At 43.2% G+C, this 17032-nt stretch overlaps 1 protein-coding gene across 1 annotated transcript; it reads left to right on the top strand.

The window, feature by feature from the left end:
* Window positions 1-9583: 9583 nt before the first annotated feature.
* Window positions 9584-14651, top strand: LOC138284567 (uncharacterized). Its single transcript, XM_069223469.1, has 2 exons — window positions 9584-12277; window positions 12804-14651. Exons 1-2 carry the CDS (start codon window positions 11142-11144, stop codon window positions 12913-12915), a joined length of 1248 nt encoding a protein of 415 aa, XP_069079570.1. The 5' UTR covers window positions 9584-11141; the 3' UTR covers window positions 12916-14651.
* Window positions 14652-17032: the final 2381 nt, after the last annotated feature.

Here is a 17032-nt window from a genome sequence, read left to right as displayed (position 1 = left end):
ACAAGGTGGCACTAGGGCCTTATAAATATGCACCTAAATCTTAAATTAAAGTCCCTGTTCCATCAAAGTTGGAAGCAAGAGGGCAGTTTAAGTAATGAGAAAGAGGAGCTGTGGTAATTGAAGTTTGCCCCAAATAAATACCCATGTCCCATTGCCCAAAGCCTGAGCATGAAGATTGACGAAGTCCAGTTTTCTGAGGTGGTTTCAGATTTGGAGGTGTGAGCATCAATAGGGTTTTGTGTCAAAATTGATTATTGATTATAGTTTATTGTGTTTTTTTTTAAGTATTGGTATGCATATTGAACTAATTATTGAAGCTTATGCTTTGCTGATGCTTATGGCCTTTGGTCAAAGAAGATAAAGAGGTTATTGGAGGAAAAAGTAGTCCAAGATCCAGGGATGGATAAATCAAAAGTTGATTTATGGTATTCTTTTCTACTAATGATTTGTTGTGCAGGTCGTGAGGCATCGTCAACTACACTTTTGAGAGAGGGACAGTAACAAGTTGTTGTGATTGTAATTATATTGCTCAGTGTTAGTGGAACCTGAGGCGCAAAGGTGACACTAAATTGATAAAGTAATTTCCCGCAAGTCAAAATTTCATTGGTATGTATCAAACTCTTTGATTGAGAATTTTAGGATGGTGTAAAAACCTGAATGTTCTGGTTTTTGAGTTGTTCTTTTGCTTTCTTTAGACTGGGCAAACAAAGGGTGTTATTTTAAGTAACATAGAATAGTAGTATTAAAGCTTTTTGTAAATATGGGGACATTTTTAAATTTAAAGGAGGGTGAGTTGCTGCAAGGAGCAGGTTGTTGTATTATATTGTGATGCGCTGATATTGGCTGGTTGGTGTGAAATGCCACCCTGACATTGGCTGACCTGCGTTGAAAGCTGTGCAGTGATTGGTGGATTGTTTTACAGAGAAGCGCTGATCTTGGAAGACAGGCTTACAGAAAATTGACATATACAGAACAGAAGAAAATATTTTGTTGTTTGCCATTTGTTGATTTAAATTCAAAATCATGGCATTTTTCAAAGCTACTAGAAGTTTAGTGAGAGTACTAGAGAGGTGATGTGACTATTGCCATAAGGGCGGGTGAAGAGTCACCTCCTGAAAGTACATCAGCTTACCATATGATGACGAGGAAGGATTACACCTGTGTATGGCATCACCAGTGGTGCAAGATCACTAAGGAAGAGGGTCCACTGACCTTTTTTTAGATGTGAAACATTCAATTTGAATGTTACAGACAGACTACGAGAAGCACTTTGGACATGAAGCCTGCTCCTAGACCTATACAATTTGAAGCATTAAGTGCTTGGGAGAACAATGGCTCGCACCAGAGACAGATAGAAATAACAAAGATGAACAAAGAGAGCTATGACAAATGACAGAGATGCAACACTGGATAAGTAACCACAAAGATGGAGAAAGAACATAGATGAGGGAGCTAGATTATACCTTGTAATCACATTGCATTGCGCTTGACTGTAATGTAATCTTCCCAACCACACTGCCATATCACATGGTCCCATAAATAATAACAGGGATAATACCAATAATGAAAGCCATATTACATATTACAAAACTGAATTTTGAGACAAATAATCTAGAGTCCATGTAATTTACTGATTACGGGATTACAAAAACCCAATGGCAAGTTTAGGATAGTAAAATATTTATGAAAACGTGAACGACATGTCATCCCATGTTGTCCCATGGTACTGAATCCAGCCATCATTCTTTATCAAATTATGAGCACAGCAGAATGGTTCACTGTTGGGGACTGTGACGGGCCGGCCAGAACCAGCCTGCACACAAAGCCGACTTGTGCTGACTCTGCCGGTGGTGTTCAGGAACACCAAGGGGTGGGCACCAATGAGGGACGAGGTTCAGGAATGACGCGGGAAGGTGGAGGAACAAAAAGGTCGGCGTCGGCAGAGTGAGGAGAGGAGGAGAATGACGTGGAGAGGGACGGAGACGAGGAACGACGAGGAGGCAGCGAAGAGGAACGAGAGGGAGACGAGGAGGAGAAACTGAACCAGAGTAACTCAGAGCCTGGAGAGTGGCTTCTCCCAGCCGGGGAGAAGAGGATGACGAAGCGGCAGACGAAGGTCTGAAAACCACGGTGACCCCGGGAGGTAGAATCTGGAATCCTGCCACGCTTCTGGAGAAGCGTGGCTTAACCAGGTGCGTGACCACACCATATTGAGGGAAGGGAGGAGCAGATACGGGGAAACAAAGGGATTGTGGGTGGAGGGTGGTAAAGGAATGGGAAACAGGAGGTGAGCACTGGGTTTTGTTTTGATTTAATTTAAGGTGTCACTGGTGGGGAAAAGGGCCTTTGGAGAAAACGCACATAGGAAAAGGCCCAGCGTCGTAGGCCCACAGTCAACAAAGAAGAAAAGTAAATATAACGACAGAATAAAAGGGCCACAGAAGCATGGTAGCAGGAAGAAAGAGGAAAGAACAGAGTGTCAGAAAGGACAGAGACCAAGAAAAGACAGAAAAGCAGTAAGAAGAGTGAAACTTAGAGACAGATAGATAAGGAGGAAAACCCAGCTAGTGAAACCAAACACTTACCGATATTTTTCTTCTTATATCCACATGCGCTTTGCAGGAGACCTAAGAGAAGAAAAGAATCAAGAAGAAGTATAAGATCCAGGGAACTGAGTACAAATCCATCAGAGAACGACAAGAAGTACAAAGAAAAAAACAAAGTCACAATTCATGATAATTCTCAATAAAAATCACCTACCTTCTTGACGTCAGAACTCCGTGTTATTATTTCCCTTGGCTTACTACAGGGACCTTTGTCAGGCTTTCTTTTTTATTCCATTGAATGGGGATAGCCAATTCCTTTTATCATTTGTTTTTTAAAAGAAAGTCTTAGCATGTTGTTGAGTTCCACAAGGGTATACTGATACTTAATCAGATTATAATGAAAAATCTGGAGACATTGAACACACCATGGGCCTGATTACAACTTTGGAGGAGGTGTTAATCTGTCCCAAGAGTGACGGTAAAGTAACGGATATACCACCAGCCATATTACGAGTCCATTATATCCTATGGACCTCGTAATACGGCTGGTGGTATATCCGTCACATTTGGGACGGATTAACACCTCCTCCAAAGTTGTAATCAGGCACCATGTAATTTAGTCCTTGTGAAGTACATTGATGATCTGCTTGTGGCATTAAGCACAAGAGAGGCTTGCCCACAGGACCTCATTGCTCTAATAAATCACCTAGCTGAGAATGGACTCAAAGGTGGTCATTATGGCCTTGTCAGTCCTGCACCGCCATGCCTGTGGTTACGGTCAGACCACCGGAAGCTTGACGGTGCAGGACCACCAAATAATGACCGCGTCAGTAAACTGGCTGCATCGTAGCCAGTTCACCGCCTTGCGGAAGGTTGACCACCTTTGACCCGGCGATCCATCTTACACCGCCCACAGTATAATGAGTATCCTTACTGCCAGAAAATCTGTGACGGCAGCCCTGCCACGAAATCCCTGGTGGTAAGAATACTGGTGACTGGAATAGTAATCCCCTCGATGTAGGAGCCCCCCCACCACCTGACCCCATCAGAAGCCCTCCATCCCCCCAATTCCCCCTGGTCCCTGTATCCCCGTACTGACCCCTCTGCTCCCCCAGATACCCCTACAGATGCCCCGCCCTCCTGATCCCCGTACTGACACCCCTATCCACGCATGCACACCACACAAACATACATACAAGCACACATCAACGCTCACTCACTCCCACACACATGCACACAAGGCCACGACACCCTCCCAGGCCACGACACCCTCCCACCCCCTGTATACATACACACATACTCCCCCTGTTGTGTAGCGATTTTAGTTATAGCTTCATGCACGTTATTTTAGCAAACTAGGCCTGCCGCGGTGCACTTTAACCTAGACATATTTTATTCAGCTTTATTTTATTATATTAACAATAGCCACATTTTCGGTCTTGTTTTATTTTCTCTATCTAGCTGTTCTTTGTCTAGGCCAGCCCTGTGTTCTTAAACAAGACATTTCTTTCACTCTGTGCTTTTCTCAAGGCTGCAGTAAGATAGGTTGCCGGCAAACGTGGTACGCTCTGTCTCTATTGTACACAGAAACATACACACTCTTACGTGGGAATCCTTTCTTGGAACATCAGCTGTTGTATTATAAAAACACTACTTTGACCCATGTACGTGAGAGGGAGATTCCAGCCAGATGACCACGACTGTATGCTGATTGCTGAGTGCTTTGCTGCAGCTGCTTATGTAGACTACAGGCCTCTAGCTCAGGTATGAGGGATGATGTCTTCCCAGTGGAAACTGAAGGGCAGAACTAGAGTTTAACATGCTGTGCTCTAACATAATGTAAAGATGAATCTTCAACAAAGTTTAGTTCCACCTTTCTTTTATTTCATATCCAATGTACAGCATCTCCAGCACAGCCATGAGCAGCATCCCTGGCACAGCTCCCAGCTTTCTCTCTCCACCAACTCTCCCCAGCTCCCCTCTTTCATTCTAGAATCTATCTTTTCCTAAAGTTCTAGTATTACCTACTACATCATCTCTACACATACCCTAGGTAGGAGCTATTTTAATCACTCTAGTGACAATATGGTAGCGTTATTTTTACGCTTCACTCTCCTTGTCACAATTTTAATCCTGTCATGCTTCATTGTCCTGGTTACTGCAGCAAATGCTTTATTATCTAAGATGCAGTTACTTCAATAAAACCTTATTGAAATATGTTCTGCCTCTGATTGCCCTTGTATATGTGAGTCTAATGTAACTGAGAGAAATGGACGAGATCTAAGTGACCACAATTTCCCTGAGGAGTCAATTGTGTCATGCGCAATCATCCCTGCTCTTGGGTGGAGATGAGGCACTGCTAGTTAGCCGGAAGAAAACCCAGATTGGGCCAACAGGTGTCACCTGTAGTGGGTTCAGACTCAGTTCCCCACAGTGTAGGTGATTCTGTTGCCCAAATCCAGTAGTCGCATTAGAGAGCCTATGCGACACCCCCAGCCCCTGCATACACGCACACACACTCCCCCCACTCCTGCATACACGCATTCACACAAGCACATAGACACTTGCACACACACACACAAAACACCGCCCACCCCCCACATTCACACACACACACCCTCATTCACACACCCAACACTCAACACCCCCCTCCCCACTCGGTCGATCACCTTACCAGGTGGTCACAGTGGTCGTCCAAGAGGGAACGGGATCCATGGCGCTTGCTCCGACGCCAGTGCCCCGCCAACACAATACCGCCATGCAATGTTGTAATACACCTGGCGGTGTTGTGGTGATGTGGCGGTGGTGGTGGAGCAATCTCCACTACACCGCAAGTATGGCTGATGGTAGCTTACCCATCAAATAGTGGCAGAATGCAGCCAGCAGTCATAATGTGGCAGTCATATGCAGGCGTGACTTCGGCTGTCTACAGAATAGCCGCCAAAGTCATAATGAGGGCCAAAATGTCCCCGAACAAACTACAGACTTGTCAAAAAGAAGTCCATTTTTTGGGATGTATAGTTGAGAACGGGAATGACAAAAGTGTCGCTAGAAACAGTAGAGGACATTCTATGGATGGGTCCTCCGAAAATGCAAAGAGAACAATTTTGGGAATGGTTAGCTAATGTAGACAGTGTACACGTAATGTTTATTTGATGGCTAAGCCTTTACTGGGGCTGACACACATAGATATGCTTGATCTGCTTTCATGGAACAACAAATGCATGTGAGCCTCTGCCATGCCCCGGCACTAGGAATGCCTCATTACACCAACAGTTTTACCTTACTTTGCACTGAGAGGGAGGGCTGTACTCTCCTAGAGCTTACACAATTGCATGGTGATGCGAGAAAACCTGTGTCCTATGTTTTAATTATCCTTGATCCAGTTGCCGTAGGGCTGCCTGGTTGTCTAAAATCAGTAGCTGCAGTCTTGAAAGGTGTGACAGCATAGTGATAAGACATCCTTTAACTGTTATGGTCTCTCACTCAGATGAGGTTTTACTTACCAGAACCTAAACCCATTAAATTACTAGTTCCAGGTTGATTAAATATGAGCAGCAAATCTTCGCTTCTAACAATATAACACTGAACTGCTCTCAAGTTTTGAACCCCAGTACTCTGCTCCCCCAGCTGAAAGTAATGAATCTGATCATTTTGAACATGACTGTCTTGATGGAAAGGATTTATGCACCAAGCCAGACCTGACATAAAAGATGAGCTTTTAATTAGACCTCATTATGGGCCAGATGTAGCAAAATACCAAATTGCGACTTGCAATTTGCGAGTCCCTGCGACTCGCAAATATGCAAGTCACAATTTGGTATGCAGAAAGGTGTCTCAGACACCTTCTGCAACTCGCAATGGGGTCGCAAAGACCCACCTTATTAATGTTAATGAGGTGGGTCGCAGTTTGCGACCCCATTGCGAGCATGGGCACTCACAGGGATGGTGGCCTGCTGGAGACAGCAGACCACCATGTCCGTGACTGCTTTTTAATAAAGCAGTTTTTTTTTTTCTAAGTGCAGCCCGTTTTCCTTAAAGGAAAACGAGCTGCACTTTGAAAAAAAAAACGAAACCTTTTGTTTCGGATTTTTTCAGGGCAGGTAGTGGTCCATTGGACCACTGCCTGCTCTGAAAAAATATTTTTTATTCCAGTCACAAAGGGGAAGGGGTCCCATGGGGACCCCTTCCCGTTTGCGACTGGGTTACCATCCACTTCAAGTGGATGGTAACTGCGATTCCATTTGCGACCACTTTTGCGGTCGCAAATGGAATTGAATCGCATTGCGAGTCGCAAATAGGAAGGGAACACCCCTTCCTATTTGCGAGTCGGAAATGCATTTTGCGAGTCGGATCCGACTTGCAAAATGCATTTCTGCATACCGGTGAGGCTTTTGCGCCTCACAAACGGCGTTTTTCGCCGTTTGCGACTCGCAAACACTTTGCTACATCTGGCCCTATGTGCTTTTCGTTAATGGCTCATGTCTAAGAACGAAATGAAAGCTCTCTGAGAGCAGTTTTTGCTGTTTGCACAATTCAAGACATGGTGGAAGCCTCCTGGCTTCAAGGAGTTACTTCTGCATAAGTTGCAGAACTAGTTGCCCTAGCAGAGCTTGCAGCTTAACCACCCAAAAGAAAGTGACTATTTTTTACAGATAGTCAGTGTCTCTTAGGTGTGGTCAATGACTTTGGTCAGTTATGGTCACAAAGAGGTTTCATGTCTTCTTCTTTCTTTTAGAAACAGTGAGCATGTGAGACTACTGGAGGCTTGGCAGCTTCCAACTGAAATTGCTGTTGCAGAACATGCAGCTTACAGGAGTGACAATGGTTGTGTCACAGTTGGAAACATATATGCAAACGAAGTGTCACGCTATTGTATATTGTGGAATGTACATTTAATGGAACATTCACAAATGATCCTCAAAAGGGCACTGTCTTTTCAATGTTGATGTCTATAGGTGACATATGGGAATATGGATTTGCTGCTTTACCTTTGCTGTTGATGAGCCTTCGAAGTACACCTGGCACGAAGACAGGTTTGTCCGCTCATGAGATTCTCATGGGGAGATCCATGAGAATGCCTGCTGTATCTGCAAACGCACTTGTGAACAAAACAGATGACATGGGTACTCGATTACTGCAAAGGATTGGCTGATGTGGTGCATTCTGTCTGTCAACAGGTTAAAGCTGTCACTGCAAATCTGCATCAAGAACAGTGACAAGATTTAAACCCAGGGGACTAGATACTCATCAGGAAACATGTGTGAAAGTCCTGTCTGGAGCCAAGGTGAAAAGACCCCTACCAGGTGATTTCAGTCATATAAACAGCTGTTAAATATGCCAGAGTGCCAAACTGGGTGCATGTATGCATCTCATACCCAGAAAACAAGAGATCCATGTGAGGAAATGGTGTTCTATGAGCGAGAGCCAAGAACACTGGTGAGTGTACCACCTCAAACTTTTCAAGTCACACAAGTACAAAGAGCAAAACAGCAAGAAGAAAGGAGTGAAGAACTGCAGACAGGTGAAGACATCCAATTCTCAGATGTCTCACAGAGTGGCATTCAAGCTCTTGGTGTAGAAGGTGTAGAAGCAAGAACTCAAGCTGAAGTGGCAGTTGAGACACTTTCAGAGCAACAAGAAGATCCAGGAGAAGGAACAAACACTGAATCAAGTACAAAAAGAGATGCAAACAATGCTAAATAGCCAAGAACCTACAGTTGAAAGAAGTTGAAGTCAAGTGTGTCAGTTGGATCCATATCGCCAACTGCTGCTGAGGAAAGAGCCAAAAAAGTAAGAGTACCTTGTCGGAGGTATTTGGCACCTGAAAGGACTTAGTACAGGAGTCAGGTACTAAGGTCCTGATTTCTGAAAAGTTAGCGCCGCCTTTACGTCATTTTTTTACGCAAAAGCGGCGTAAACTTACAAAATATAATTATATTTAAAAAATGACGTGAAGGTGGTACTAACTTTTCATAAATCAGGCCCTAAGTATCTCAATTTCAGAGTTGTTTGACTGGAACGAAACACTACCTGAGCCACCTTCAGGTTGTCCTGAATTCAGTTAGAGAAAGTTACTGAAGATATATTGGAAGAACTGTGCTAATAGAACTAAAATTACAAAAAACTGATGAGTTGCTAAGAAAAAAAAAGAATTAAGAAGATTTATCAGCTCCAAGGCTGCAGTAGAAGAGTAGGATAACATTTTAGGAAAACACAGAGTAGAGCTTAGGAAGACTATATGAACATTGCTGTAAATAAAGCTGCAAGAAACTAACTGAATTACAAAGAAAGGAAGTAAAAATAAGGACTGTGGAGCTAAGAATATTTTGAAAGCAGACTAACACTTACTGCTGCACTGTCTGTTGGACCTGGCACTTTTTGTTGGGTTATCCCTACACTTTTTGTCTTCTTCCTCCTGTTTTTTCCGACATTTTTTGTTGGCTTTAGGACTCTGGGCACTTTGCCCCTGCTAACCAGTGCTAAAGTGGATATGCTCTCTGTCTAAAATGTATTGGCAATTGGTTTATCCATGGTTGCAATATTTGATTTACTAGTAAGTCCCTAGTAAAGTGCAGTATGCATGCCCAGGGCCTGTATATCAAATGTTACTGATGGGCCTGCACCACTGCTTGTGCCACCCACATGAGATGCTCTATAAACATGTCTCAGACCTGCCACTGCAGTGTCTGTGTAGTTTTAAACTGCCATTTCGACCTGGCAAGTGCACCCACTTGCCAGGCCCAAACCTTCCTGTTTACTACATGTATGTCACCCCTAAAGTAGGCCCAAGGCAGCCCGCTGGGCAGAGTGTAGTATATTTAAGAGGTAGGACATGCACTGGTGTGTTTACATGTCCATATAGTGAAATACTGTTAAATTCATTTGTCACTATTGCATGGTCTATCTCTCCCATAGGGTTACATGGGGATTGCCCTGAAATATATTTTAAGTGTAATTTCCCAGATAGAGATATGGGGGAATATTTATACGCCGTCTGCGCCGAATGTGCGTCAAAAATGTTGACACACTGTCCTGCCATTTGATAAAGTTTGTTTTGACCAATGACTTTGTGTTTCACCACTGCGCATATTAGTTGCTCAATGTTCACCAGTAGCACATGGTATGTTTTGTTCAGTTGAGCCACCTATTGGCTTTGACATGGCATTAGCCATTACTTTCTGTATTCAGTTTAGCCGCCTATGGGCTTTGACATTGCATTAGTCATTACATTCTGTATTGTGCCTATTGGCTTTGACATGGCATTAGCCATTGCTTTCTGTATTCAGTTTAGCCGCCTATGGGCTTTGACATTGCATTAGTCATTACATTCTGTATTCTGCCTATTGGCTTTGACATGCTGTATCCAGTCTAGCCGCCTATTGGCTTTGACATGATATCATATATTACATTTTGTATTCAGCTCCGCTGCCTATTGGCTTTGACATGATATCATATATTACACTTTGTATTCAGCTTAACTGCCTATTGGCTTTGACATGATATTCAGCTCCGCTGCCTATTGGCTTTGACATGATATTATACATTACACTTTGTATTCAGCTCCGCTGCCTATTGGCTTCGACATGATATTATACATTGCATTTTGTATTCAGCTCAGCTGCCTATGGGCTTTGACATGATATAAGACATTGTATTTTGTATTCAGCTTAGATGCCTATTGGCTTTGACATGACACTAGACATTGCATTTGATATTTAGGTTAGCTGCCTATTGCCTTTAACATGACATTGCATTTGATATTTAGGTTAGCTGCCCATTGCCTTTAACGTGGAGTTAGACATTGCAGTTGAGAATAGTTCTGTATTTTTCCAAGCTGTGTTTTTGCACCAGAGAACCAAAATGTTTTGCTCTCACAGTAGACTAGACCTGATAAGAGAGAGTACATGGGCGTTGTTTCTCTTCCCTTGAGCTTGGGAACAGGAGTAGTCTTGGAGACCTGGCCAGTCTCCAAAAGGCTTGCTCAGTTTCCCAGGTCTGAGAGGAGGGGGCACACCTTTGTAACGAATGTAACAGGCTGCAGAGAGTGAGATTCGAATCTGCCGGACCTCGTGCTGGAGCTTGGCGCCAGTTGCCAGCATCCCGTGTGGGTAGATGACACTCTTTCTCGCGGCTGACAGGGGTCTCAGCTTGCAGACCTTAGAAAGATGTAGCTGTAAATAGTTCCTACACGGTGAAGTATTTGTTTTGCTTTGCATTCAATATCTTATAAATATAACCTGCTGTGTATATTGCAAACTGATATATTTTGTTTGATTAACGCGGACTTGAAAGCTACTAATTCGTCATTCATTCATAAACATTGTGGTTGGGGAAGAATAAAATAACAATAAAAGTCTTCTTTGACCTCAGAAGTGCATTTCTGTTGTGTTATGTTAGTGCTTAGAAACTAAATAAGAGGAAAGCACTACAATTGGTACCAGAAGTGGGGCCGGTCATTAAGAGGTGATTAAAAGGGGTTTGACGAGTTAGTAGATTTCTAAGTGCACACTTTAAAAGTGTAATTGTTTTTTGTTGTTTGGAGAATTACAGAAATTGTTTTCTGTTTGGGGAATCACAGTAGCACGGCAGACCATGTCTGAGAATACATGTGTTGATGAACTGCCTGATGGTGCTAAGAAAAACTGTGAATTGTTTTCTGTTTGGGGAATTACAGAAGAAAATGCATGTGTAGCTAAAAGGCCTGATAAGGTTTTGAGAAATAATTCCCGTTGTATATATGTAGAAAAAGTGTGTTTTGGAAGTAATGATGACAGAAAGGTCTGGATACCTTTATCTGCTTACAGAGAAATGCAGGAGAAATGTAGGAAGTTGGAACATGAAAATAGGAATTTACGTGAGCAAATTAGCCAGGATACGATAATTCAAAATTATGCTGAAAGTTATAAAAATGAAGAATCGTTCTTGTCCCATTCCAGTAATGAGGGGGTTAAGACAGCTCCGAGCTGCACTGAGCTTTCGTGTGAGCCAGGGTTTTTGGCAGCCAAAATGCATTCCTTAACTGATAACACGGACGAGAGTCAGAATGTGATTTACGAGTTACCGTTGCAAAATGCACAAGTAAAACGAAGGATTTTAGAGCAAGACACCCCGAGTTTCATTAGCTTGTTTGATTTTTGGAAAAAGAATAGCCCTCATTTGAGTGAAATCCTAACACTTTTGTATATGGTCACTGTGAAAAATTATATGCAGTTGCGCGCGTGTGATTTGGCAAATGAAATAATGCAGACTTTAGGTTTCTGCGCAGTGCAAGAAGGAAATACTTATGTACATTTAAATCAAGAACAAGGAAAGAAAATAGTGCCCCTAGCTAGAATCATACAATGGATCTGGTACTTGCAAGACAGGGCTAGAGTACCACAGATAAAAGAATTATCAATGAAATTGTGTGCACCATTTGAATTTGTGTCTACTGAAGATAAAAAGCATGTTTGTTTTACTAATGATTCATTGACTGAAATGTTGCTTTCTGGCACAGTAGAAGAAACAGCGTTGTATAATGTGTGTCAGATTTTAAAGCAAGAGCTACGTGAGATGTGTCATTTTTATGCTGATTTTTGGTTCTTTGATAATGTTTTAGCACCTAACTGGTTCAATTACCTTGCAGATGTTAATGAGAAAAATGCAGAGAGAGAAGTGTTCACCCAGAATTCTGCCTTAGTGGGGATGGCTATGTGGGTGCCACAGAAATGTGAAAAGGCCACTTACAGGTGGGCAGAGATGAGAGAGATGCCCATTCCCCTAGATTTGATAAAAACTGTGCAGCATGCACAAAAGCAATCTGTCATGCAAGCAGTCACAGAGCAGTTGGGGAGAGGAAAGTTACCAGAACAGAAATGGCAAATTGATCAGGTTTTAGGGAAAGTGATTGCTGCAAATTACCAAGGAAAAATCGAAATTATGCTGATACCTAGAAAAGAATCTGATTCATTCATACAAATTGGAGACAGAATGGCCCAAATTGACAAAAATGCAGTGAATGGAGGTTTGGTAAAGAAGGAGTCTGCCCCAGCCCTTCTGACAGTGCAAGAAAAGGGAAGCTGTGGTGCAGCAGATAAAAACCTCAGTACTGATGTGTGGGCTGAAGCCCCAAGTGACCCTCCAGAACCTGCAGAAAATATAACAAAGGGCCCCAAAAACGTCCTGCTGATTATAAAACAGGGAAAGAAAGAGGAAGGGTGCAGTTTAAATGAAAAATGTTATTTGCAAGAAAAGTCATACTTGTTTCTTTTGCAGATCCTACCACGTTTCGCCACTGTCCCTGAGTGCGCTGTGTGGTCCCCCTTCCGGTGTGTGCGTGTGGGGTCGGGGAAGGGACCGAATCCCCAACCTGAACCTGGCTGAGTAAAGTGCCAGCACCATGGATCCATTTTGCGCAAACTGCGCCTTGAGTTCAAGTTCAACTTGTTTGCTGTGTTTTTTTTTTTTTTTTCCCTCTCGTATGGAACTCTGACTTTTGCTTACCTTCCAGAAAACCTTTCAGATGGACCGTGCACCTTTACATGAGCAGAACTCATGCCACATCAAATTGCTAACACTGTTGAATTAGAGACTCATTCAGAAAAAAAATTGCCCAGTCTTTTCTATGTAGATGTATCTGATGTGAAAGGTTATGAAATCAATGTGTTAATTCACTTCTATTGCTTTACAGGGATTGCTTTGATCATAATGTTTTTTTTTGTGCTGATGTTTTTTTTTTTGTTTGTTTGAAATATGAGATATGTGAAACAAAAATTCATTGGTCAAAGGGCGGAATGTCCTGCCATTTGATAAAGTTTGTTTTGACCAATGACTTTGTGTTTCACCACTGCGCATATTAGTTGCTCAATGTTCACCAGTAGCACATGGTATGTTTTGTTCAGTTGAGCCACCTATTGGCTTTGACATGGCATTAGCCATTACTTTCTGTATTCAGTTTAGCCGCCTATGGGCTTTGACATTGCATTAGTCATTACATTCTGTATTGTGCCTATTGGCTTTGACATGGCATTAGCCATTGCTTTCTGTATTCAGTTTAGCCGCCTATGGGCTTTGACATTGCATTAGTCATTACATTCTGTATTCTGCCTATTGGCTTTGACATGCTGTATCCAGTCTAGCCGCCTATTGGCTTTGACATGATATCATATATTACATTTTGTATTCAGCTCCGCTGCCTATTGGCTTTGACATGATATCATATATTACACTTTGTATTCAGCTTAACTGCCTATTGGCTTTGACATGATATTCAGCTCCGCTGCCTATTGGCTTTGACATGATATTATACATTACACTTTGTATTCAGCTCCGCTGCCTATTGGCTTCGACATGATATTATACATTGCATTTTGTATTCAGCTCAGCTGCCTATGGGCTTTGACATGATATAAGACATTGTATTTTGTATTCAGCTTAGATGCCTATTGGCTTTGACATGACACTAGACATTGCATTTGATATTTAGGTTAGCTGCCTATTGCCTTTAACATGACATTGCATTTGATATTTAGGTTAGCTGCCCATTGCCTTTAACGTGGAGTTAGACATTGCAGTTGAGAATAGTTCTGTATTTTTCCAAGCTGTGTTTTTGCACCAGAGAACCAAAATGTTTTGCTCTCACAGTAGACTAGACCTGATAAGAGAGAGTACATGGGCGTTGTTTCTCTTCCCTTGAGCTTGGGAACAGGAGTAGTCTTGGAGACCTGGCCAGTCTCCAAAAGGCTTGCTCAGTTTCCCAGGTCTGAGAGGAGGGGGCACACCTTTGTAACGAATGTAACAGGCTGCAGAGAGTGAGATTCGAATCTGCCGGACCTCGTGCTGGAGCTTGGCGCCAGTTGCCAGCATCCCGTGTGGGTAGATGACACTCTTTCTCGCGGCTGACAGGGGTCTCAGCTTGCAGACCTTAGAAAGATGTAGCTGTAAATAGTTCCTACACGGTGAAGTATTTGTTTTGCTTTGCATTCAATATCTTATAAATATAACCTGCTGTGTATATTGCAAACTGATATATTTTGTTTGATTAACGCGGACTTGAAAGCTACTAATTCGTCATTCATTCATAAACATTGTGGTTGGGGAAGAATAAAATAACAATAAAAGTCTTCTTTGACCTCAGAAGTGCATTTCTGTTGTGTTATGTTAGTGCTTAGAAACTAAATAAGAGGAAAGCACTACACACACATTCGGCGCAAACCTTGCCCCATATTTAAACTTTGACGGCCGAGCCCACGGACGTCAAAATCCCACTGTGTGCGTCATTTTCTGGATGCGGTAAACCGCCTTGCGTTAATGATATGCAAGGTAGGCGTTCCCGTCCAAAAAATTACTTAAACGCCCGTGCGTCGTATTTATGCTACCGGGCAAAAATCCTGCATGGCCGGGAGGTGGAGTCGGAAAATGACGCACAGGCCGATTCGTGTAAAAAATTAAGGCCTGGGTCAGGGCAGGTGTTAAAATGGGGCAAACACACCTGTATTTAATCAGAACACACAGAAGCAACAGCAGAGCAGCAAAAGGAAGACATGGAGGTGCATCTCATCCAGCGTGCATGCAGATGCAGAGCACAGCAGCAACAACAGCAGCTTCCACAACACCAGCAGGGACCCCAAAGGCAACCCAGAAGGCAGGAGAGGATATTCCGCACCAGAACAACCCTTCATGGCCTCAGGGAACATGACATCATCCAGAGGTACAGGTTGAACTGGCAAGCCATTCAGCAGCTGCTGCGCAACATTGAGCCACAGTTGGCACCCAGCTTGCTGACACCCCGCACCATCCCAACAGAAACCAAGCTGCTAGCTGTACTACACATGTTGGCAAGTGGCTCCTTTCAAACCACTGGCGCCCTGGTTGCTGGGATCTCACAGCCATCACTCTCCACCTTCCTGCCCAAGGTACTGGATGCCATCATCAGACTCACACCCCGCCACATCTGCTTCCCAAACACACAGCAGAAGCAGCAGGAGACAAAACAGGGGTTTTACCTCATTAATGGATTCCCACATGTCCTTGGTGCCATTGACTGCACACATGTGCGCCTTGTGCCACCTGCTGCAACTGAACATCTATACCGCAACAGGAAGCACACACGCTCCATCAATGTGCAGGCCATTGTGGATCACCAAGGATTGATCACCAACATTGTGGCAAAGTATCCTGGGAGTGTCCATGACTCATTCATCTTCCATCACTGTACCATCAATCAACACTTCCAGGATGGACGATATGGCAATGGACTACTTGTTGGTAAGTACAGAAACCTACTTATATACACACTGCACAGCAACCCTCTAGGACAAACAACACATTCACCACGACAGCAACATGTGAACAGGAACACACTGAGGTCGTAGGCCGCTAGGCATGTTTGATGGGTCTGCAGTGAACCTGTCACATCTGAAATTAGTGTACAGTCAAATGTTAAGACGTCAATGATCACAACGTATGGAGAGGTTTGGCTAATTGTAACCTTGCAAAATGTAAGCGTCTCACTGATGTTTAAATTAATCCATTGCATATGTCTGAAAGTATGAGATGTCCAGGGTACATAGATGCTAACGTGTTACCACCACTGTCAAATTGAATTTGTGTATGGAACTATCATCTCACCCCCAGTGAAGACACAGGAACACCTGTATCACAAGTCACAATGCTAGGGAGTACACACTGTACTGCAAATCCCAAAACATACTGCTGACAACCGGTCAGCAGGCAAACACTCATTCAGCCAAGGAAACAACCCAATGCAGATGGTACATCCTAGAAGCCTAGGAATCAACACAATAACCCAAAAGAGTCGCAGACAACACGAGACAACTACTGCCATGCAAGGTAATATTAATGGGGCAAGCTACATCAACATGATCTCAATCATTTTCTCTTTCAGCTGATCAGGGGAATGGGATCCAGCCATGGATTATGACACCATTTGGCAACCCAAGCACTGCAGCAGAGTGTGCCTACAATGAGGCACATAGGAGGACACGCACCATAGTCGAGAGGACCTTTGGCATCCTCATGTCGAGATTCAGGTGCCTCCACATCACTGGTGGCAACCTCCTATACTCACCAGAAATGGTCTGCAAGATCATTTTAACATGTGCATCCTGCACAACATTTGTGTACGAAGGAAAATTCCCCTATTAGAACCAGAGCCACAAATGCCTGAAGAGGAGGTTGCTGTCCTGCAACATGAGGGGGACCAACAAAACACAGCTGCTGGATTGCGTAGGCGCCAACATATTGTTAACACTTTTTTTTTTAAATAATTCACCATCACCACTGTATCAACATATGTAAATAAACACCTATAATAATCACCATATCAGGGTCTGGGTAATCATTTTTGCTCACCTTTATCTCTAACTATCAGAATAAGAGTGTAGCCTCATGGAGCATTGCTGACATACCGATCAGGACACAGACATTTCCAAAGCAATTGTGATGCGTATTATACAACAGTCACATTCACACACACTGTAAAT

This window comes from Pleurodeles waltl, chromosome 3_1 (genome assembly GCF_031143425.1).
Source record: "Pleurodeles waltl isolate 20211129_DDA chromosome 3_1, aPleWal1.hap1.20221129, whole genome shotgun sequence".
NCBI classification, from domain to species: domain Eukaryota; kingdom Metazoa; phylum Chordata; class Amphibia; order Caudata; family Salamandridae; genus Pleurodeles; species Pleurodeles waltl.
The sequence above is the reverse complement of the archived record's forward strand: the minus strand, read 5'-3'. Positions and strand labels throughout refer to the sequence as shown.